Below are 22,632 nucleotides of genomic sequence, written 5' to 3'. Positions count from 1 at the left end.
TTGAACCATCTCCTGTGTCGGAAGCCTGTTCCTCGTCTTACTGCATCCAGTTGCAGTCAGTGTTAAACCAACTCCTATAACACATCAATTAGCTACTTCTATTGTGTGAATTGCCAATTTCTGATACCGCCCATTTTGGGCGGCATTCAGATTGCGATGTTTCACGAGATCCCATTAGATTTTTAAAAAAAAAATTTAGAACACCCAATTATTTTTTTTAAAAATTCCAATTAAGGGCCAATTTAGTGTGGCCAATCCACCTAACCTGCACATCTTTGGGTTGTGGAGGGAAACCCACGCAGTCACGGGAGAATGTGCAAACTCCACACAGACAGTGACCCAGAGCCGGGATTCGAATCAGTACCACTGGCTGCCCTTAATTTGAATTGATTTGATTTGATTTATTGTCATCTGTACCGGGTACAGTGAAAAGTATTGTTCTGCGTACAGTCCAGACAGATCGTTCCATGCCTGAAAAACATAGGACATACAATAAATACACAATGTTAATACATAGACATAGATAGCGGGTGAAGCATACAGAGTGTCGTACTACTCAGCAGAGAAGACGTGTGGAGAGATCAGCTCAGCTCATAAGAGGGTCATTCGGGAGTACACCCATTGGCATTTATTTTAATTACAGTGCTTTTATATAATTGTAACAGACCTACTACTGTTAATTGAGAATAATGGACGCGATTCAGCGACCCCATTACACCCAGCGCAGGTCTGGAAACAACGGGTGAATCATTTGCGAGCGCCAAATTGGTCTCTGGACCGAGCGTGAGTTATCTGATTTGCTCGCCCAATGCGATCTGGATCTAGCCCTCACTGGCCTTGGCGGGAGAAACTCCTCAAGGCCAAAAAAGGCAAAGCTCCATTGAATCGCGGGGTGTTTCTCGGCACTGCAGCCAATGAGAAACACCCCGCTAAATGTGACTTTGACTTGAGCCTGCTGAATGCTGGAGTTGATGATGGTCCAAGGGGTAAAATATTTCCTGTCTTCAATGTTGACCAGTTTGCTGCCTGTCAAAGAAATAGGGCTAGATTCTCTGATCGCAGACATTGAGTTCGGCGATCGGCCGAAGAATCCCCGTTTATGCCAGAAACTGGGGCGGTGCCGTTTTTGTGATGCTCCGCTCTCTCAAAAACGGAGTACTCGGGGAGTTCGCCGCACGCCCTGTGGACGGCCTCAGGACATCACCTGAGGCCCTCACCCAATGCTCCTCCCCCGGTGGCCCGAGTCCCCGACGGGGTGGGACACGTGCTCGGGAACCTCGCGTGGCGGCTGCGGACTGAGTCCAGCGCCGCCACAGTCGGGGGGGGGGGGAGAATTTCCGCTGGCAGAGGGGGCTTCGGCGGGGGCTGGAGGGACTGGTGGGAGGTGGTCCGGGCTTGGCAAGGCTGGTCACAGGGCGGCGGTTTTTGGCAGGCCGGGTCCGCCTGTGGCCGGCGCCGTGCGGCTAAGGACTTGGCCGTATCGGCAGGTAAAGCCGGGGCCTTTACGCTGTGCGGCTGCTAGCCCCCCACCAGACTGAGGATTGGTGCGGGGGCGCCGCCGACTTTTTGGTCGTCTGACCAGACGAATCCTGCAGACATAGCTGCACGATCGGAGAATCCAGCTCATGGTTCCAGGTTTGAGGCTGAAACAAGCTGATAGGAATACCTTTTTAAAAATATATATATTTATTAAAGTTTTTAACACAACTTTTCTCCCTTACACCCAGACGTTCCCCCCCCCCCCCCCCCCCCCCCGCCCCCGCCCCCCCCCCAGGTTGCTGCTGCTGCTGACCGACCTTCCTCTAACGCTCCGCGAGATAGTCTAGGAACGGTTGCCACCGCCTGTAGAACCCCTGCGCAGACCCTCTCAAGGCGAACCTGATCCTCTCCAACTTTATGAACCCAGCCATATCATTTATCCAGGCTCCACGCTGGGGGGGCTTCGCCTCCTTCCACATTAGCAAGATCCTTCGCCGGGCTACTAGGGACGCAAAGGCCAGAATACCGGCCTCTTTCGCCTCCTGCACTCCCGGTTCGTCCACTACTCCGAATATTGCTAGCCCCCAGCTTGGCTTGACCCGGACTTTCACCACCTGAGATATTGCTCCCGCCACTCCTCTCCAGAACCCCTCCAGTGCCGGGCATGACCAAAACATATGGACATGGTTCGCCGGGCTCACTGAGCACCTTCCACATCTGTCCTCTACCCCAAAGAACCTGCTCAACCTCGTCCCCGTCAAGTGAGCTCTGTGAACCACCTTAAATTGTATCAGGCTGAGCCTGGCACACGAGGAGGAGGAATTAACCCTACCCAGGGCATCAGCCCACAGACCTTCCTCGATCTCCTCCCCCAGCTCCTCCTCCCATTTACCCTTCAATTCTTCTACCAGAGCTTCCCCCTCTTCTTTCAACTCCTGGTGTATTGCCGACACCTTGCCCTCCCCGACCCATGCACCCGAGATCACCCTGTCTTGAATTTCTTGTGCCGGGAGCAACGGGAATTCCCTCCCCTGTCGCTTCACAAAAGCCCTCACCTGCATATATCTAAAGGCATTTCCCGGGGGTAACTCAGACTTCTCCTCCAGTGCCCCTCGGCTCGCAAACGTTCCGTCAATGAACAGGGCCCCCATTCTTCTGATCCCCGCCCGGTGCCAGCTCTGGAACCCCCCGTCCATCTTCCCCGGAACAAACCGATGGTTACCCCTGATCGGGGACCACACCGATGCTCCCATTGCACCCCTGTGCCGTCTCCACTGGCCCCAGATCCTTAGCGTTGCCGCCACCACCGGGCTCGTGGTATACTTTGTTGGCGAGTGCAGCAGCGGTGCCGTCACCAACGCCCCCAGGCTCGTTCCTTTGCAGGGCGCCATCTCCATCCTCTTCCATGCAGCCCCCTCTCCCTCCATAACCCACTTGCGGATCATCGCCACATTTGCTGCCCAGTAGTAGCTCCCCAGGTTTGGCAGCGCCAACCCTCCTCGGTCCCTACTGTGTTCCAGAAACCCTCTCCTTACCCTCGGGGTCTTATTCGCCCACACAAACCCCATAATACTCCTGCCTACTCTCTTAAAAAAGGCCTTAGTGATCACGATGGGAAGGCACTGAAACACAAACAAAAACCTCGGAAGGACCACCATTTTGACCGATTGCACTCTACCCGCCAGCGAGAGCGGTAGCATGTCCCATCTTTTAAAATCCTCCTCCATTTGCTCCACCAACCTCGTCAGATTCAGTTTATGTAGGGCCCCCCAACTCCTGGCTATCTGGATCCCAAGATACCGAAAGCTCCCCTCCACCCTCCTCAGCGGTAGGTCCCCTATCCCTCTTTCTTGGTCCCCCGCCTGTAATACAAAGAGCTCACTCTTCCCTACATTGAGCTTATAGCCCAAAAACTCCCCAAACTCCCTTAAAGTCTGCATGACCTCCACCATCCCCTCCATTGGATCCGCCACGTACAGCAACAGGTCATCCGAATCTTGCGACACCCGATGCTCTTCTCCCCCTCGGACCACCCCCCTCCATTTATTAGACTCCCTCAATGACATGGCCAATGGTTCGATCGCCAATGCGAACAACAGGGGGGACAGGGGGCACCCCTGCCTCGTCCCTCGGTACAGTCGAAAGTACTCCGACCTCCGCCGGTTCATCACTACACTCGCCACCGGGGCTCTGTAAAGGAGCTTAACCCAACTGATAAATCCTCCCCCGAACCCAAACCTACGCAGCACCTCCCAGAGGTACTCCCACTCTACTCGGTCAAAGGCCTTCTCCGCATCCATAGCTGCCACTATCTCCACTTCTCCCTCCACCGATGGCATCATTATCACGTTTAAGAGCCGCCGCACATTGGTGTTTAGCTGCCTACCCTTTACAAATCCTGTCTGGTCCTCGTGAATCACCCCCGGGACACAGTCCTCGATCCTCGTGGCCAGCACCTTTGCCAGCAACTTTGCATCCACATTAAGGAGCGAGATCGGCCTGTACGATCCACATTGCAGTGGGTCCTTGTCCCGCTTTAGGATCAAAGAAATTGTCGCTTCCGACATTGTCGGAGGTAGGGTCCCCTCCTCTCTTGCCTCATTAAAGGTCCTCACTAGTAGCAGGGCCAGCAGGTCTACGTACTTCCTGTAGAACTCCACCGGGAACCCTTCCGGTCCCGGGGCCTTCCCCGCCTGCATGCTCCCCAAAACCTTGCTCAGCTCCTCCAACCCAATTGGTGCCCCCAGACCAGCCACCTCTTGCTCCTCCACCCTCGGGAATCTCAGTTGGTCTAGGAATCATCTCATACCCTCTTCCCCTGCTGGGGGCTGAGATCTGTACAGCTCTTCATAGAAGGCCTTAAATACCTCGTTTATTTTTGTCGCACTCCGAACCGTGGCTCCCCTTCCATCTTTGACTCCCCCTATTTCCCTCGCTGCCATCCTTTTACGGAGCTGGCGTGCCAGCATCCGACTAGTCTTTTCCCCATACTCATAGGTCGCCCCCTGCACTTTCCTCCACTGTGTCTCCGCCTTCCCTGTGGTCAACAGGTCAAACTCCGTCTGGAGCCGTCGTCTTTCCCCAAGTAATCTTTCCTCCGGTGCCTCTGCGTATCTCCTGTCCACTCTCAAAATCTCCCCCACTAACCTCTCCCTTTCCATGCCCTCTGTCTTCTCCCTATGAGCCCTAATGGTGATTAGCTCTCCCCTGACCACCGCCTTCAACGCCTCCCATACCACCCCTACCCGCACCTCCCCGTTGTCGTTGGCCTCCAAGTACCTTTCGATACACCCCCTCACCTTCCCACACACCACCTCGCCCGCCAGCAGTCCCACATCCAGCCGCCACAACGGGCGTTGGTCCCTCTCCTCTCCCAGCTCCAGTTCCACCCAGTGTGGGGCATGGTCCGAAACGGCTATGGCCGAATACTCCGTCCCCTCCATCCTCGGGATGAGCGCCCTGCCCAGAACAAAAAAATTTATCCGGGAGTAGGTTTTGTGTACATGGGAAAAGAAAGAAAATTCCCTGGCCTGCGGCCTTGCAAACCGCCATGGGTCCACTCCCCCCATCTGATCCATAAACCCCCTAAGTACCTTGGCCGCCGCCGGCCTCTTTCCAGTCCTTGATTTGGAGCGGTCCAGTGCTGGATCCAACACTGTATTGAAGTCCCCTCCCATTATCAGGCCTCCTTTCTCCAGGTCCGGAATGCGCCCCGACATGCGCTTCCTGAATCCTGCATCATCCCAGTTCGGGGCGTATATGTTTACCAACACCACCCATGTCCCTTGCAGCCTACCGCTCACCATTACATATCGCCCTCCATTGTCCACCTCAATAGTCTTGGCCTCTAATGACACCCGCTTTCCCACTAATATTGCCACCCCTCTATTCTTCGCGTCCAGTCCCGAGTGGAATACCTGTCCTACCCATCCCTTTCTTAACCTGACCTGGTCCGCCACCTTCAGGTGAGTCTCTTGGAGCATGACCACGTCCGCCTTCAGTCCCTTTAAGTGCGCGAACACTCGAGCCCTCTTCACCGGCCCATTCAGCCCCCTCACGTTCCACGTTATCAGCCGGATTGGAGGGTCTCTCACCCCCCCCCCCCCCCCTGCCGACTAGCCATCTCTTTTTCTGGGCCAGTCCCGTGTCCACGCCTCCCTCACCCTCCTGTCCCCCAGACGGGGGACCCCCGTCCCGACCACCTCTTCTATGTCCCATTCCCTTTCGGCCAGTGCAGCAGCAACCCTTCCCCCCCCGCTAGACACCTGTCTAGCTTTTTTGCTCCCCCCATGTCACTCCCGTAAGTGCTGACCCCGGCTACCCCCGCTATCCCATTGACCATTGACCTCCCCGTGTGGGAGTTCCCCCTCCCACCTTTCTTCCCGCACGCGGGAAAAACAAAAATCCCGCGCTTTCCAAAGCCCGCTCCGCCCCCTCTGGCGCAGCTCCTGTCGCGGCCTTGTCTCTCTCCCCCAGCCCATGTAACATTTCCTGTGCGTGATTGTGATTGACCCCCTATATACAACAACCATCACACATCAAACCTCAAATATCCCCCCCACCCTCACAAACCCTCAGAGTCCAACTTTTCGGTTTTTATAAATGTCCACGCCTCTTCAGGCGTTTCAAAGTCGTAGTGTTGGCCCTTGTATGTGACCCACAGTCGCGCTGGCTGCAGCATTCCGAATTTCACTTCTTTCCGGTGCAACACCGCTTTGGCCCGGTTGAAACCCGCTCTCCGCTTTGCAACCTCCGTGCTCCAGTCCGGGTATATTCGGATCTCTGCATTGTCCCACTTACTGCTCCGCTCCTTCTTGGCCCATTTCAGGACCCACTCTCTGTCCGTGAACCGGTGGAACCTCACCACCATCGCCCTTGGCGGCTCATTTGCCCGGGGCCTCCTCGCCAGCACCCAGTGTGCCCCATCCAACTCCAGCGGCCTCGAATGGGCCTCCTTGCCCATCATCGCCCCGAGCATCGTGCTCGCGTATGCCCCGGCATCGGCCCCCTCCACTCCTTCAGGGAGACCCAGGATTCGCAGATTCTTTCTCCTCGACCTGTTCTCCAGGTCTTCGAGTTTTCCCGCCCACCTCCTGTGTAGCGCCTCGTTCTGCTCCACTCTCACCGCCAGGCCCACGAGCTCGTCCTCGTTCTGACCAACTCTTTTTTGTACCTCCTGGATCTGAACCTCGTGGGCCTTCTGGGTGATCCCTTGTCCTTCGATTGCCGAAAGCATAGGCGCCAACATCTCCTTGCGCATCTCCTCGCGCTGCTCCTCGAAGCAGTGCTTAATAAACTCCTGCAGCTCCACTTTGTCTCTGGCCGCCGCCATTTTGTCTTTTTTCCCCGGTTTTTCCCGTTGCTCCAATGCCACTTTTGTGGCCGTTACGCTTCGAATCCGTTTCATAAAAGGTGGAGGGGGACCTCCCTCTTACCTTCCCCACGGGTTAGTGTCGAAAAAAGTTCCGTTGGGGCTCTTCTAGCGAGCCCGAAAGTCCGTGGTAGCGGAAACTGCCGAATCGTGCGGCTCAGCTCCGCATAGCCGCACCCGGAAGTCCTGATAGGAATACCTGAGCATCACTGGCGGATAAATTTAAGATCTCGGCTGCAGAGGTATGCTAGTGTTCAGCTAAATTCCACAGACAATATATTTGAAAAATTAATTATGAATTTTAAGGTTTGTTTTGAAGACCAGAATTATTTTTCCATGAATACAACAATCATACTACCTTGTAATTATATACTGGGCTTCTTCTGTGGCAGGCGTCCTCTCCTGTCGATTTTGTACTAGCTCTGCTCCGATAAATAATCCAATGCCCCTTTAAGTACAAAAGTGAGATATATTATCCTTATGATTCCAGGTTGTTATTTGGACATTTTTTATTGGCGGATTCAATACCTGACATCGCCGATAATTGGATGTTTGGCTTTTTGCTCGTTTAGCAGATTCAGCAAGTATGTACCGACTCGTGTAGCATTCCCACGTAGGTCTTCCTTTTCAATGACTTCTAAAACTGCAAGCCCGATTGCACAGGATACTGGACTTCCTCCAAACTGTAATACATCAATGACAATCTAATAAAAACATATGTTTGAAAATGTTATATCCAGCATACATCCCTTCCACCTCAATAATATAACTGCTTGCAGCCTTCAAACGTGAATGTTAATTTTAACACAAATACTGAAATGTTGTAAACTGAATTACATCTCAACACTGATTAACTTTCAGCAATTCAGCTTTTGGCTCGAGATCCTTTTTAAACCTTTTCCCTCCTTTCTCTCCTGTCTACATTATTGGGATGTAGTTTCAGTTTCTAGTATCGAACCCAAATGTCCTCTTCTGGATGCATAATCACGCACAAAAATGTACATATAATTGCAACTAAAATGGGAATATTTGCTTATAGGTTCTTTTTATGTACTGTATTTCTTAGTTTGACAATAGCGACCCTAGTGACGTAATCGTAGATCATGCAAACTGGGTGAGGGGGAGGGAGCTATGAGGGCAAGAACCTATTTCAGAGGATCTCTGTTCCTTGAGTCTCCAGTTAAAAGTTCCAACTAGGGCTGAAGAAATGAGTATGTGTTCCTGCCCTCCCTGCCAGAAATCTCAGCTGGAAGTACCTTTAAGAAATATACCATAATCTGCTGCAATTCCACACTGAGAATAAGACTTCTATATTTAAAGCACTCAATGCACATAAAACCAACAGATTATCATTAGATTGTATCCAGAGAGATAAACTGATACTTGCAACATCCAAATCTAAAGGAATAATTGTACTTAACCAGTGTGGTGGTATATATTAAGGGTATTACGGTACCCTGTGATGCCGCGAGGCTATTGGTGGATAGACGCTGGGTCCCGATTGGATCAGCCGCCTACTGGCTCCACCCAGTAAGCGGAGTATAAGAGCCCAGGTTCTCCCAGCAGCCGCATTCTGTGACTGTGCTGCTGGGGAACAGGTCTGCGTAATAAAGCCATCGATTGACTCCTCATCTCATCTCGTGAGTGATTGATCGTGCTACAATTTATTACGCAACTTTAAAGGACATGGAGCTCCAAATCACCCCGGAGTGTCTGCGAATCAGCCCCGACGCGGCAAACTCAGCGGCCACTTTTTAAACACTGGCCACCGTGTTTTCGAAGGATACCTCTGAACGGCCACCTGCGCGCCTCCAGAAGACCAGAAAATGCAAGTCCTGCATTCCAGGGTGTACGCACGCCACCAGCTCGCGACAAGACGGCAGATCCCCAGGGAATCGCTGGACGAATTCTACAGTGTGTTGATACTGGGGAGAAACTGCAACTGCCCATCGGTTTCGGCTAATGAACATACGGAACTACTAGTTTGGGATGCCTTCATAGCAGGTATGCTCCCGTCCCAAATTCGCCAGTGATTGCTGGAGAGAGACGCACTAGGCCTCAAGGAGGCACGGGCCCTCGCTCGATGTGGCATCACAGAACGCCGGGCCTACGCCCCCGACCGCGCGGCTGCCCCTTGGCACCCCCCACCTCCCCACAGGCCTGTGCTGCCAGAGTGCCAGCCCACCCGGGGGGGGCCCCGCTGCTACTTTTGCGGGCAAACGAAACATCCCCGGCTGCGCTGCCCGGCCCGCTCAGCACTCTGCAAAGGGTGCAGCAAAAAAGGACACTTTGTAGCGGTGTGCCAGGCCCGGGGGGGGGGTCGCCACAATCTACCGGGGAGAACCAGGACCCCAAACTCAACTCCCCCAACGATCCATGTGCGGCCAACGGGTCCCGGACTCCATACGCCCCGACCGCACGGCTGCCCCTTGGGCACCGTGGACCTCCGACACGACCGACCCCCCCCCTCCCCCTCCCCAACGATCCATGTGCGGCCAACGGGCGCCGCCATTTTGGGTCCCAGACTCCATGCGGGAGGGGCGCCGCCATCTTGTCCACCCCCGACCGTGTGCGACCCGTGGACGCCGCCATCTTGGCTGCCGGCCAAGGACCCCGGAATGGACGACTTCACGGGGCCTGAAGAAAACGCCCCGATCCAGCACCAGCGACTGGCTTCGGTGAGCCTGGACCAGTCGCGGCCCCGGACGCTCCAAACGGCAACAACGACCGTACTCGTCAATGGGTACGAGACGCCCTGCCTGATTGACTCTGGGAGCACGGAGAGTTTTATACACCTCGATACGGTAAGACGCTGTTCTCTTCTGATCCACCCGAGTAATCAAAAAGGTTTCCTGGCAGTAGGATCCCATTCCATAGAGATCAAAGGGTTCTGCATCGCGAACCTCACGGTGCAGGGGAGGGAGTTCAAGAACTACCGGCTTTACGTCCTCCCCCACCTCTGCGCTGCCACACTCCTGGGGTTGGATTTATAGTGCAACCTCCAGAGTTTAACGTTCCAATTCTGCGGCCCTATACCCACTTGCTATCTGCGGCCTCGCGAGCCTCAAGGTCGACCCGTCTTCCCTGTTTGCGAACCTCACCCCGGATTGCAAACACGTCGCCACTAGGAGCAGACGGTATAGTACCCAGGACTGAACCTTTATCCGGTCAGAAGTCCAGCGGCTGCTGAGGGAAGGCTTAATCCAGGCCAGCAATAGGCTCTGGAGAGTTTAGGTGGTAGTTGTAAAGACCGGGGAGAAGCAGAGGATGGTCATAGACTATAGTCAAACCATCAATAGGTACGCACAGCTGTATGCGTACCCTCTCCCCCGCATATCCGACATGGTCCATTGGATTGCACAGTACAAGGTCTTTTCAACGGTGGACCTTAAGTTCGCATATCACCAGCTCCCCATCCGCCCGAGCGACCGCAAATACACTGCCTTTGAAGCAGATGGGCGGCTCTATAATTTCTTAAGGGTTCCATTCGGCGTCACTAACGGAGTCTCGGCCTTTCAACAAGAGATGGACCGAATGTTTGACCAGTACGGCTTGCGGGCTACGTTCCCGTACCTCGATAGCGTCACCATCTGCGGCCACGATCAGCAGGACCACAACGCCAACCTCCTAAAATTCCTCCAGACCGCAAACGCCCTGAATCTCACGTACAACAAGGAAAATTGCCTGTTTAGCACCGACCGTCTAGCCATCCTTGGCTACGTAGTGCAAAATGGAGTTACAGGCCCCGACCCTGAACGCATGCGCCCCCTTATGGAGTTCCCCCTCCCTCACTGTTCCAAGGCCCTGAAACGCTGTCTGGGCTTTTTCTCTTATTACGCCCAGTGGGTCCCCCACTACGCGGACAAGGCCCATCCGCTAATCCAGTCTTCAGTCTTTCCCCTGTCGACAGAGGCCCGCCAGGCCTTCAGCCGCATCAAAGTGGATATCGCAAAGGCCACGATGCACGCAATCAACGAATCCCTCCCCTTCCAAGTCGAGAGCGACGCGTCCGACGTAGCTCTGGCGGCCACCCTCAACCAAGCGGGCAGACCCGAGGCCTTTTTTTCACGCACCCTCCACGCTTCAGAAATCCGCCACTCCTCAGTGGAAAAGGAGGCCCAGGCCATAGTGGAAGCTGTGCGACACTGGAGGCATTACCCGGCCGGTAGGAGATTCACTCTCCTCACTGACCAACGGTCGGTTGCCTTCATGTTCGATAATGCACAGCGGGGCAAGATCAAGAACGACAAGATCTTGCGGCGGAGGATCGTACTCTCCACCTATAACTATGAGATCTTGTATCGTCCTGGAAAGCTGAACGAACCTTCCGATGCCCTATCCCGCGACACATGTGCCAACGCACAAGTGGTCCGTCTCTGAACCCTCCACGATGACCTCTGCCACCCGGGGGTCACTCGGTTCTATCACTTCGTAAAGACCCGCAACCTGCCCTGCTCCATCAAGAAGGTCAGGACCGCCACCAGGAATTGCCAAATCTGCGCGGAGTGCAAGCCACACTTCTTTTTTTTTTAAATTAAATATTTTATTGAAAATTTTTGGTCAACCAACACAGTACATTGTGCATCCTTTACACAATATTATAACAACACAAATAACAATGACCTATTTTATAAACAAAAAATGAATAAATAATAAATAACAAAAATGAAAACTAGCCCTAATTGGCAACTGCCTTGTCACAAGTAACACTCTCCAAAAATATAATTTAACAGTCCAATATATAATTATCTGTAGCAACGACCTATACATACTATACAGTATATATTAACAACCCTGAGAGTCCTTCTGGTTCCTCCTCCCCCCCCCCCCCCCCCCCCGCCCCGATCCTGGGCTGCTGCTGCTGCCTTCTTTTTCCCATTCCGTCTATCTTTCTGCGAGGTATTCGACGAACGGTTGCCACCGCCTGGTGAACCCTTGAGCCGACCCCCTTAGGACGAACTTAATCCGCTCTAGCTTTATAAACCCCGCCATGTCATTTATCCAGGTCTCCACCCCCGGGGGCTAGGCTTCTTTCCACATTAGCAATATCCTGCGCCGGGCTACTAGGGACGCAAAGGCCAAAACATCGGCCTCTCTCGCCTCCTGCACTCCCGGCTCTTGTGCAACCCCAAATATAGCCAACCCCCAGCTTGGTTCGACCCGGACTCCTACTACTTTTGAAAGCACCTTTGTCACCCCCATCCAAAACCTCTGTAGTGCCGGGCATGACCAAAACATATGGGTATGATTCGCTGGGCTTCTCGAGCACCTCGCACACCTATCCTCCACCCCAAAAAATTTACTGAGCCGTGCTCCAGTCATATGTGCCCTGTGTAATACCTTAAACTGAATCAGGCTTAGCCTGGCACACGAGGACGACGAGTTTATCCTGCTTAGGGCATCTGCCCACAGCCCCTCCTCGATCTCCTCCCCCAGCTCTTCTTCCCATTTCCCTTTTAGTTCATCTACCATAGTCTCCCCTTCGTCCCTCATTTCCCTATATATATCTGACACCTTACCATCCCCCACCCATGTCTTTGAGATCACTCTGTCCTGCACCTCGTGTGTCGGGAGCTGCGGGAATTCCCTCACCTGTTGCCTCGCAAAAGCCCTCAGTTGCATATACCTGAATGCATTCCCTTGGGGCAACCCATATTTCTCGGTCAGCGCTCCCAGACTAGCGAACTTCCCATCCACAAACAGATCTTTCAGTTGCGTTATTCCTGCTCTTTGCCACATTCCATATCCCCCATCCATTCCCCCCGGGGCAAACCTATGGTTGTTTCTTATCGGGGACCCCCCCAAGGCTCCAGTCTTTCCCCTATGCCGTCTCCACTGTCCCCAAATCTTCAGTGTAGCCACCACCACCGGGCTTGTGGTGCAGTTCCTCGGTGAGAACGGCAATGGGGCTGTCACCATAGCCTGTAGGCTAGTCCCCCTACAGGACGCCCTCTCTAATCTCTTCCACGCCGCTCCCTCCTCCTCTCCCATCCACTTACTCACCATTGAAATATTAGCGGCCCAATAATACTCACTTAGGCTCGGTAGTGCCAGCCCCCCCCTATCCCTGCTACGCTGTAAGAATCCCTTCCTCACTCTCGGGGTCTTCCCGGCCCACACAAAACCCATGATGCTCTTTTCAATCCTTTTAAAAAAAGCCTTCGTGATCACCACCGGGAGGCACTGAAACACAAAGAGGAATCTCGGGAGGACCACCATCTTAACCGCCTGCACCCTCCCTGCCATTGACAGGGATACCATATCCCATCTCTTGAAATCCTCCTCCATCTGTTCCACCAACCGCGTTAAATTTAACCTGTGCAATGTGCCCCAATTCTTAGCTATCTGGATCCCCAGGTAACGAAAGTCCCTTGTTACCTTCCTCAGCGGTAGGTCCTCTATTTCTCTACTCTGCTCCCCTGGATGCACCACAAACAACTCACTTTTCCCCATGTTCAATTTATACCCTGAAAAATCCCCAAACTCCCCAAGTATCCGCATTATTTCTGGCATCCCCTCCGCCGGGTCCGCCACGTATAGTAGCAAATCGTCCGCATACAAAGATACCCGGTGCTCTTCTCCTCCCCTAAGTACTCCCCTCCACTTCTTGGAACCCCTCAACGCTATCGCCAGGGGCTCAATCGCCAGTGCAAACAATAATGGGGACAGAGGGCATCCCTGCCTTGTCCCTCTATGGAGCCGAAAATATGCAGATCCCCGTCCATTCGTGACCATGCTCGCCACTGGGGCCCTATGCAACAGCTGCACCCATCTAACATACCCCTCTCCAAAACCAAATCTCCTCAACACCTCCCACAAATAATCCCACTCCACTCTATCAAATGCTTTCTCGGCATCCATCGCCACTACTATCTCCGTTTCTCCCTCTGGTGGGGCCATCATCATTACCCCTAACAACCTCCGTATATTCGTGTTCAGCTGTCTCCCCTTCACAAACCCAGTTTGGTCCTCGTGGACCACCCCCGGGACACATTCCTCTATTCTCATTGCCATTACCTTGGCCAGGACCTTGGCATCTACATTTAGGAGGGAAATAGGTCTATAGGACCCGCATTGTAGCGGGTCCTTTTCCTTCTTTAAGAGAAGCGATATCGTTGCTTCAGACATAGTCGGGGGCAGTTGTCCCCTTTCCTTTGCCTCATTAAAGGTCCTCGTCAGTACCGGGGCGAGCAAGTCCACATATTTTCTATAGAATTCGACTGGGAATCCATCCGGTCCCGGGGCCTTTCCCGCCTGCATGCTCCTAATTCCTTTCACCACTTCTTCTACCTCGATCTGTGCTCCCAGTCCCACCCTTTCCTGCTCTTCCACCTTGGGAAATTCCAGCCGATCCAAGAAGCCCATCATTCTCTCCCTCCCATCCGGGGGTTGAGCTTCATATAATTTTTTATAAAATGTCTTGAACACTCCATTCACTCTCTCCGCTCCCCGCTCCATCTCTCCTTCCTCATCCCTCACTCCCCCTATTTCCCTCGCTGCTCCCCTTTTCCTCAACTGGTGTGCCAGCAACCTGCTTGCCTTCTCCCCATATTCGTACTGTACACCCTGTGCCTTCCTCCATTGTGCCTCTGCAGTGCCTGTAGTCAGCAAGTCAAATTCTACATGTAGCCTTTGCCTTTCCCTGTACAGTCCCTCCTCCGGTGCTTCCGCATATTGTCTGTCCACCCTCAAAAGTTCTTGCAGCAACCGCTCCCGTTCCTTACTCTCCTGCTTCCCTTTATGTGCCCTTATTGATATCAGCTCCCCTCTAACCACCGCCTTCAACGCCTCCCAGACCTCTCCCACCTGGACCTCCCCATTATCATTGAGTTCCAAGTACTTTTCAATGCACCCCCTCACCCTTAGACACACCCCCTCATCTGCCATTAGTCCCATGTCCATTCTCCAGGGTGGGCACCCTCCTGTTTCCTCCCCTATCTCCAAGTCCACCCAGTGTGGAGCGTGATCCGAAATGGCTATAGCCGTATACTCCGTTCCCCTCACCTTCGGGATCAATGCCCTACCCAGCACAAAAAAGTCTATTCGCGAGTAGACTTTATGGACATAGGAGAAAAACGAGAACTCCTTACTCCTAGGTCTGCTAAATCTCCACGGGTCTACACCTCCCATCTGCTCCATAAAATCTTTAAGTACCTTGGCTGCTGCCGGCCTCCTTCCAGTCCTGGACTTCGACCTATCCAGCCCTGGTTCCAACACCGTATTAAAATCTCCCCCCATTATCAGCTTTCCCATCTCTAGGTCCGGAATGCGTCCTAGCATCCGCCTCATAAAATTGGCATCATCCCAGTTCGGGGCATATACATTTACCAAAACCACCGTCTCCCCCTGTAGTTTGCCACTCACCATCACGTATCTGCCCCCGTTATCCGCCACTATAGTCTTTGCCTCGAACATTACCCGCTTCCCCACTAATATAGCCACCCCCCTGTTTTTCGCATCTAGCCCCGAATGGAACACCTGCCCCACCCATCCTTTGCGTAGCCTAACCTGGTCTATCAGTTTCAGGTGCGTTTCCTGTAACATAACCACATCTGCCTTAAGTTTCTTAAGGTGTGCGAGTACCCGTGCCCTCTTTATCGGCCCGTTCAGCCCTCTCACGTTCCACGTGATCAGCCGAGTTGGGGGGCTTCCTACCCCCCCCCCTTGTCGATTAGCCATCACCTTTTTCCAGCTCCTCACCCAGTTCCCACGCAGCTGTATCTCCCCCAGGCGGTGCCCCCCCGCCCATCCTCTCCCATACCAGCTCCCCCCTCTCCCCAGCAGCAGCAACCCAGTAATTCCCCCCTCCCACCCCCCCCGCTAGATCCCCCGCTAGCGTAATTACTCCCCCCATGTTGCTCCCAGAAGTCAGCAAACTCTGGCTGACCTCGGCTTCCCCCCGTGACCTCGGCTCGCACCGTGCGACGCCCCCTCCTTCCTGCTTCTCTATTCCCGCCATGATTATCATAGCGCGGGAACCAAGCCCGCGCTTCTCCCTTGGCCCCGCCCCCAATGGCCAACGCCCCATCTCCTCCACCTCCCCTCCTCCCCCATCACCACCTGTGGGAGAGAGAAAAGTTACCACATCGCAGGATTAGTACATAAAACCCCTCTTTGCCCCCCACATTCGCCCCACCACTTTGTTCAAACGTTCTTTTTAATAACCCGCTCATTCCAGTTTTTCTTCCACAATAAAAGTCCACGCTTCATCCGCCGTCTCAAAGTAGTGGTGCCTCCCTCGATATGTGACCCACAGTCTTGCCGGTTGCAGCATTCCAAATTTTATCTTCTTTTTATGAAGCACCGCCTTGGCCCGATTAAAGCTCGCCCTCCTTCCGCACTCCAGTCTTGATAAACGCGGATCACCGCGTTCTCCCATTTACTGCTCCGAGTTTTCTTCGCCCATCTAAGGATCATTTCTCTATCCTTAAAACGGAGGAATCTCACCACTATGGCTCTGGGAATTTCTCCTGCTCTCGGTCCTCGCGCCATCACTCGATATGCTCCCTCCACCTCCAACGGACCCGCCGGGGCCTCCGCTCCCATTAACGAGTGCAGCATCGTGCTCACATATGCCCCGACGTCCGCTCCCTCCACACCTTCAGGAAGACCAAGAATCCTCAGGTTGTTCCTCCTTGCGTTGTTTTCCAGTGCCTCCAACCTTTCCACACATCGTTTCTGATGTGCCTCCTGCGTCTCCGTCTTCACCACCAGGCCCTGTATATCGTCCTCATTCTCGGCTGCCTTTGCCTTCACGACCCGAAGCTCCCGCTCCTGGGTCTTTTGTTCCTCCTTTAGCCCTTCGATCGCCTGTAGTATCGGGGCCAACAGCTCTTTCTTCATTTCCTTTTTTATCTCTTCCACACAGCATTTCAAGAACTCTTGTTGTTCAGGGCCCCATGTTAAACTGCCACCTTCCGACGCCATCTTAGTTTTTGCTTGCCTTCCTTGCCGCTGTTCTAAAGGATCCACTGCAATCTGGCCACTCTCTCCTCCTTTTTCCATCCGTATCCAGGGGGGATTCCCTCCTGGTTTACCGCACAGTGTTTTTAGTCGTCAAAATTGCCGTTGGGGCTCCTATCAAGAGCCCAAAAGTCCGTTTCACAGGGAGCTGCCGAAACGTGCGACTCAGCTGGTCATCGCCGCACCCGGAAGTCTCGCAAGCCACACTTCTACCGGCCAGATAAAGCGCACCTGATAAAGGCTTCCCGTCCCTTTGAGCGCCTCAGTCTGGACTTCAAAGGCCCCCTCCCCTCCAGCGACCGCAACACGTACTTCCTGAACATGATTGACGTGTACTCCCGCTTCCCTTTCGCCATCCCCTGCCCCGACATGACCACGGCCACGGTCATGAAAGCCCTCTGCACCATCTTTACACTGTTCGGTTGCCCCGTCTACATACATAGCGATAGGGGGGTCCTCCTTCATGAGCGAAGAACTGCTCAATTCCTGCTCAGCAAAGGCATTGCTTCGAGCAGGACGACCAGTTACAACCCCCGGGGGAACGGTCAGGTAGAGAGGGAGAACGGAACGGTCTGGAAGACTGTCCTGCTGGCCCTACGGTCCAGGAATCTCCCAGTCTCCCGCTGGCAGGAAGTCCTCCCAGACGCACTCCGCTCCATCCGGTCGCTGCTTTGTACAACAACAAATCAAACACCTCACGAACACCTCCTGGTCTCCCTAGGAAGTCCTCCTCCGGAACGTCACTTCCGACCTCGGCTGGCAGCCCCGGGACCCATCCTGCTCTGAAAACATGTGCGGACGCACAAATCGGACTCGTTGGTCGAGAGGGTTCATCTCCTCCACGCGAACCCTCAATATGCCTACGTGGCGTACCCCGACGGCCGACAGGATACAGTCTCCCTGCGGGACCGCTCCACACACCCCCTCCCACCGGCGCACCCCACAGCCGCCCCCTCCGGAGCTCCACACACACCCCCAACACCAATCACCCCCTCCCTCCCACCGGCGCACCCCACAGCCGCCCCCTTCCCGGGTGGATCGGTCCTCCCCCCAGTCGCGACTAGGGGTAGTGGAGCAGGAAGAGGCGTCGCTACGCTCCCAGAGACGACGGTGCCCGTGCCAGCGCCTGCATCACCACCGGGGCTCAGACGATCGGCGAGGACGACCAGGGCACCCATTCGACTCATCGAATCCGTATAACAAAGCAAGAAATGCCTCTGTAAATAATTCAGTTGCCCAGTAAAAGTGGCATTGTAAATAGTACTGGTAGTTTGATATCGGAGCATATGTTAGCGGCATCCTAGGTACCGACTCTGTAAACCCCTGCCACTCTACGGCCCACTACCCCCGCCGGGTTCTTTTTTAACAAGGGGTGAATGTGGTGGTATGTATTAAGGGTATTACGGTACCCTGTGATGCCGAGAGGCTATTGGTGGATAGACGCTGAGTCCCGATTGGATCAGCCGCCTACTGGCTCCACCCAGTAAGGCGGAGTATAAGAGCCCGGATTCTCCCAGCGGCTGCATTCTGTAACTGTGCTGCTGGGGAACAAGTCTGCGTAATAAAGCCATTGATTGACTCCTTCTCATCTCGTGAGTGATTGATCGTGCTACAACCAGCAATACAGTATAATTGGGGGGCAGCACGGTGGCGCAGTGGGTTAGCCCTGTTGCCTCAAGGCGCTGAGGTCCTAGGTTTGTTCCCGGCTTTGGGTCACTGTCCGTGTGGAGTTTTCACATTCTCCCCGTGTCTGTGTGGATTTCGCCCCCACAACCCAAAGATGCGCAGGCTAGGTGGATTGGCCACGCTAAATTGCCCCTTAATTGGAAAAAATGAATTGGGTATTCTAAATTTATTAATAAAAATACAGTATAATTGGGGTAGCCCTAAAGATTTGACAGACCTCACTTGGCATCCTTTTATTTATGTAATAGTGGGAGACGGGAACGTCGAACACTGACAGATCAGCCATGATCTTATCAAATGGTGGAGAATATTCGAGGGGCCAAATGGCCTAAGTCTGCTGCTGTTTCATATGCTTGTATTCCACAGTTTACTCTGCAGCTGTTTGTCCCTGAGTTCTCAAAGTTGAAACTGTATTCAAAGGGTATAAGAATCTGATCATTTGGATACATCAGTTAGTTACAGTTTTGATTGTGCCTTAACAAGCATGTAGGCAAAACACAGGGAATAAACTCCATTGGCAGTTTACTCTTGTTGTGAAGACATCTGTCATGATGAATATTAATTATCCTCAGCAGTGACTTTGGCACATAGTGAAGGTGCTTTGTGTTAAATCAGAGACAATAAATGAGTCTGAGGACACAGAGGATAGGATTTCCCAGGTTACATTGGTTTATAAAAAGCAATCATTCATGAGTAGGAGATACCTTTTATATTAAGATTTAACAAAAAAAGAATCGAGAGATGCATAAATTGTAATGGGGAGAGGATGCTAAGTTACTGGAAAGTGATTAGGATTAGTGGCCATGGACAATTTCCTCTTCCTAACTAAGGATGCTGAGGACAACTGTAGTAGATTAATTCACTCAACATCAGCTTTTGTGAAAACACAAGGTTTTCTAGTCTGTGTAGCTCAGCTAACTGGTGGATACATTCAAGAGGAATAGTGGTTCAGACCCTTAAATTGAAATTTGATTAATTAAGTAGAATTTCTCATTTAGAGTTGCTTGAAAAACATTTAATCCTAAAAACCATTAGAAAATAACAAATCTGTTATGCCTTTCTATAATTATCAGTTAGACCATAAGACATAGGAGCAGAAGTAGGCCATTTGGCCCATCGGGTCTGCTCTGCCATTCAATGTGATGATGACTGATTTGATATGGTAATCGTCAACAATTTCCACCTTATTCCCATAACCCTTGATTCCCTGAAGGATTAAAATCTGTCTATCTCAACCTTGACCATACTTAATGACCCAGCCTCTACAGCTCTCTGTGCTAAAGAATTCCACAGATTCACTGACCTCTGAGAGAAGAAATTCCTCCACATCTCTGTCTTAAATGGGTGACCCCTTAGACTGAGATTATGCCCTCTGGTCTTAGACTCTCCCACAAGGACAACCAACCTCTCAACATCTATTCCGTCAAGTTCCCAAAGAATCCGATATGTCTCAATAAGGTCGCCTCTCATTCTTCTAAACTCCAATGAGTACAGGCTCAACTTACTCAACCTCTCCTCATAAGAAAATCCCTCCATTCCCAGAATCAACCTAGTGAACCTTTTCTGGACTTCCTCCATTCCAGTATATGTTAGATAAGGGAGCCAAATCTGTCCACAGTATTCTAGGTCTGGTCGAACAAGTGCCTTGTCTAGTTTTAGCAGGACCTCCCTATTTTTATACTCCATTCCCTCTGAAATAAATGCCAGCATTCCGGTTGTCTTCCCATTTACCTGCTGAACTTGCATGCTAGCTTTTTGTGATTTATACACGAGGACCCCCAAATCCCTCTGTGTTGCAACATTCTGCAGTCTTTCTCCATTTAAATAATATTCAACTCCTTTATTCCTCCTGTCAAAGAGCATAACTTCACATTTTCCTACATTATCTTCCATCTGCCAAGTTTTTGCCCGCTCACCTAACCAGCCTATATCTCTCTGTAGACTCTTTGTGCCTTCCCACCTACTTTTGTGTCATTTACACATTTGGCAATAGTACATTCACTTCCCTCGTCTAAATCATTAATATATATTGTAAACAATGGTGGCCTCAGCACAGATCCTTGTAGCACTAATTACAAGTTGCCATACTGGAAATGTCCCTCTTATCCCAACCCTATGTCTTCTATTTGTTAGCCAATCCTCTATCCATGCTAATATGCTAGCCCCAACACCATGGGCTTTATCTTATTAAGTAGCATTTTGTGCAGTACCTTATTGAATACTTTTTGGAAATCCAAATATATTTTATCTACTTGTTCTCCTTTATCTATCCTGCTTGTTATCACCTCAAAGAATTAAAATAAATTTGTCAGGCATAATTTCCCTTTCACAAATCCATGCTGACTCTGCTTGATTATATTATGTATTTCTAAATGCTCTGCTATTACATCTTTTATAATAGACTAACATTTTCCCAACAATAGATGTTAAGCTAACAGTTACTTGTTTTTGTCTCCCTCCCTTTTTGAATAAGGGTATTACATTGGCAGTTTTCCAATCTGTAGACTCTATAGAATCCCGACAGTGCATAAGGAGGCCATTCAGCTCATCAAGTTGCACCGACGCTCCAAAAGAGCACTCTACCGAGGTCCACTCCACTGCCCTATCCCCATAACCCTGTGCATTGGTTATGGCCAATCCACCTAACTTGCACAACTTTGCACCAGGAGGAGACTCATGCAGAGACGGGGAGAACGTGCAAACACCTCACAGACGAGTCACCCGAGGTTGGAATCGAACCTGGGTCCCTGGCACCGTGAGGCAGCATTGCTAATCACTGTGCTACCATGCTGCCCTAAATACTCTGGAACTTGAGAATTTAAGGATTCTTGGAAAATTACTACCAGTGCATTCACTATCTCTATAGCTACTTCCTTTAGTATCATAGGATGCAAAATATCAGCTCCAGGGGATCTATCAGCCTTTAGCCTAATTGCTTTTGCCTAGTACTTTTTCTCTAGTGATAGTTATTGTATTTGTTTCCTCCCCAGCTTTTGCCCTTTGATTATTTATAATTTTTGAAATTTTATTAGTGTCTTACACCATGAAAACTGTCTTACAACACCAGGTTAAAGTCTAACAGGTTTATTTGGGGTGTGGGGTAGCTGCCGTCGGAATGCCGAGGACTACGGTGTCCGATTTTGGTAGGTAGCGGGGAAAGGGACAGCACATCTGGCACCGACGTTGAACCGCTTGTTAACCCCAGCGCCACTCGGTCACCCTCACGAGCCCCCTGGCACCGGACATAGCACAGAGTCTTACAAGTTAAGTGCAACAGTGAGTTTAATTGTGACATTCACATACAGATGCCCTACCCCCTACAACTAAACTGTGCCCTGCATCCGTGCCAACTTACTATGTTTCTAACGTCTTTGCCTTACGGGCCCTACCACTACGTCTAGGTGTCTCCCAGATGGTACAGCTGGAGTGGAGGCGGACTGCTGAGAATCATGCCGTGCGACATGGCTCCCCGTCGGCACGCGTTTCCTGTGGCGGCCCGGCTTCGATGGGCCAGGCTGCTCGGCGGGCGTGCTGGATGGCGTGGTGCCACCCTGTCCTGCCCGCTGCTCACCAGATGTGCCAGGGACGGAACGGGGGGAGGCCGAGTGTTCCGGGATGTCCCTTGCTGGAGATACCAGGACGGGCCCCAGAACCACCTCCTCCGTCGGGGAGCTCGGTGGCCCCCGGGCCTCAATGTGGGATGGAGGTGGGATCGGAGACATACCCCGTCGCACCACCGGCACCTGACGCTGCCAGTCCTGGAGGCCTGCAGTGGTATCGACCATGGTCCGAATGTTCGCAGAGACGGAGACGAGGGAGTGCGACATTCCTGCCAGGGACTGTGCTAGCTCAACCTGTGAGTGCGCTACGCCATCCATCACGTGCGCCAGGCGGTCTATGCTCTCCGCAACTGACTGGTGGGACTGTGCCATGGCCTGCTGGGATTGGGCCATGGCATGGTGAGACTCGGCCAGGGCCCGGAGCGCGGCGGCAATGTCGTGTTGGCTCTGGCGCATGGCTACCTGTGAGAGGGCAGCCCTCTCCTGGGCCATGGATGATACATGCACGTGATGGGCTTCACTTGCAAGCGTCATCCATGGCTCAGGAGAGCGCCCAACACGACATTTCTGCCT

At 52.4% G+C, this 22,632-nt stretch overlaps 1 protein-coding gene across 3 annotated transcripts in view; it reads right to left on the bottom strand.

Moving 5' to 3' along the window:
* Positions 1–22,632, bottom strand: part of LOC140426965 (5-phosphohydroxy-L-lysine phospho-lyase-like) — a 100,826-nt gene that overhangs the window by 30,018 nt on the left and 48,176 nt on the right. For all 3 annotated transcript variants that reach the window (XM_072512290.1, XM_072512291.1, XM_072512292.1), the window contains 2 exons: positions 7,379–7,533; positions 7,209–7,298 (listed from right to left, as the gene is read on the bottom strand). In XM_072512290.1, coding sequence (XP_072368391.1) covers positions 7,209–7,298; positions 7,379–7,533 — 245 coding nt within the window. The remainder of the gene's footprint in view (positions 1–7,208; positions 7,299–7,378; positions 7,534–22,632) is intronic.

The sequence above is a fragment of the Scyliorhinus torazame genome, chromosome 7 (assembly GCF_047496885.1).
Source record: "Scyliorhinus torazame isolate Kashiwa2021f chromosome 7, sScyTor2.1, whole genome shotgun sequence".
Taxonomy (NCBI): Eukaryota; Metazoa; Chordata; class Chondrichthyes; order Carcharhiniformes; family Scyliorhinidae; genus Scyliorhinus; species Scyliorhinus torazame.
The sequence above is the reverse complement of the archived record's forward strand: the minus strand, read 5'-3'. Positions and strand labels throughout refer to the sequence as shown.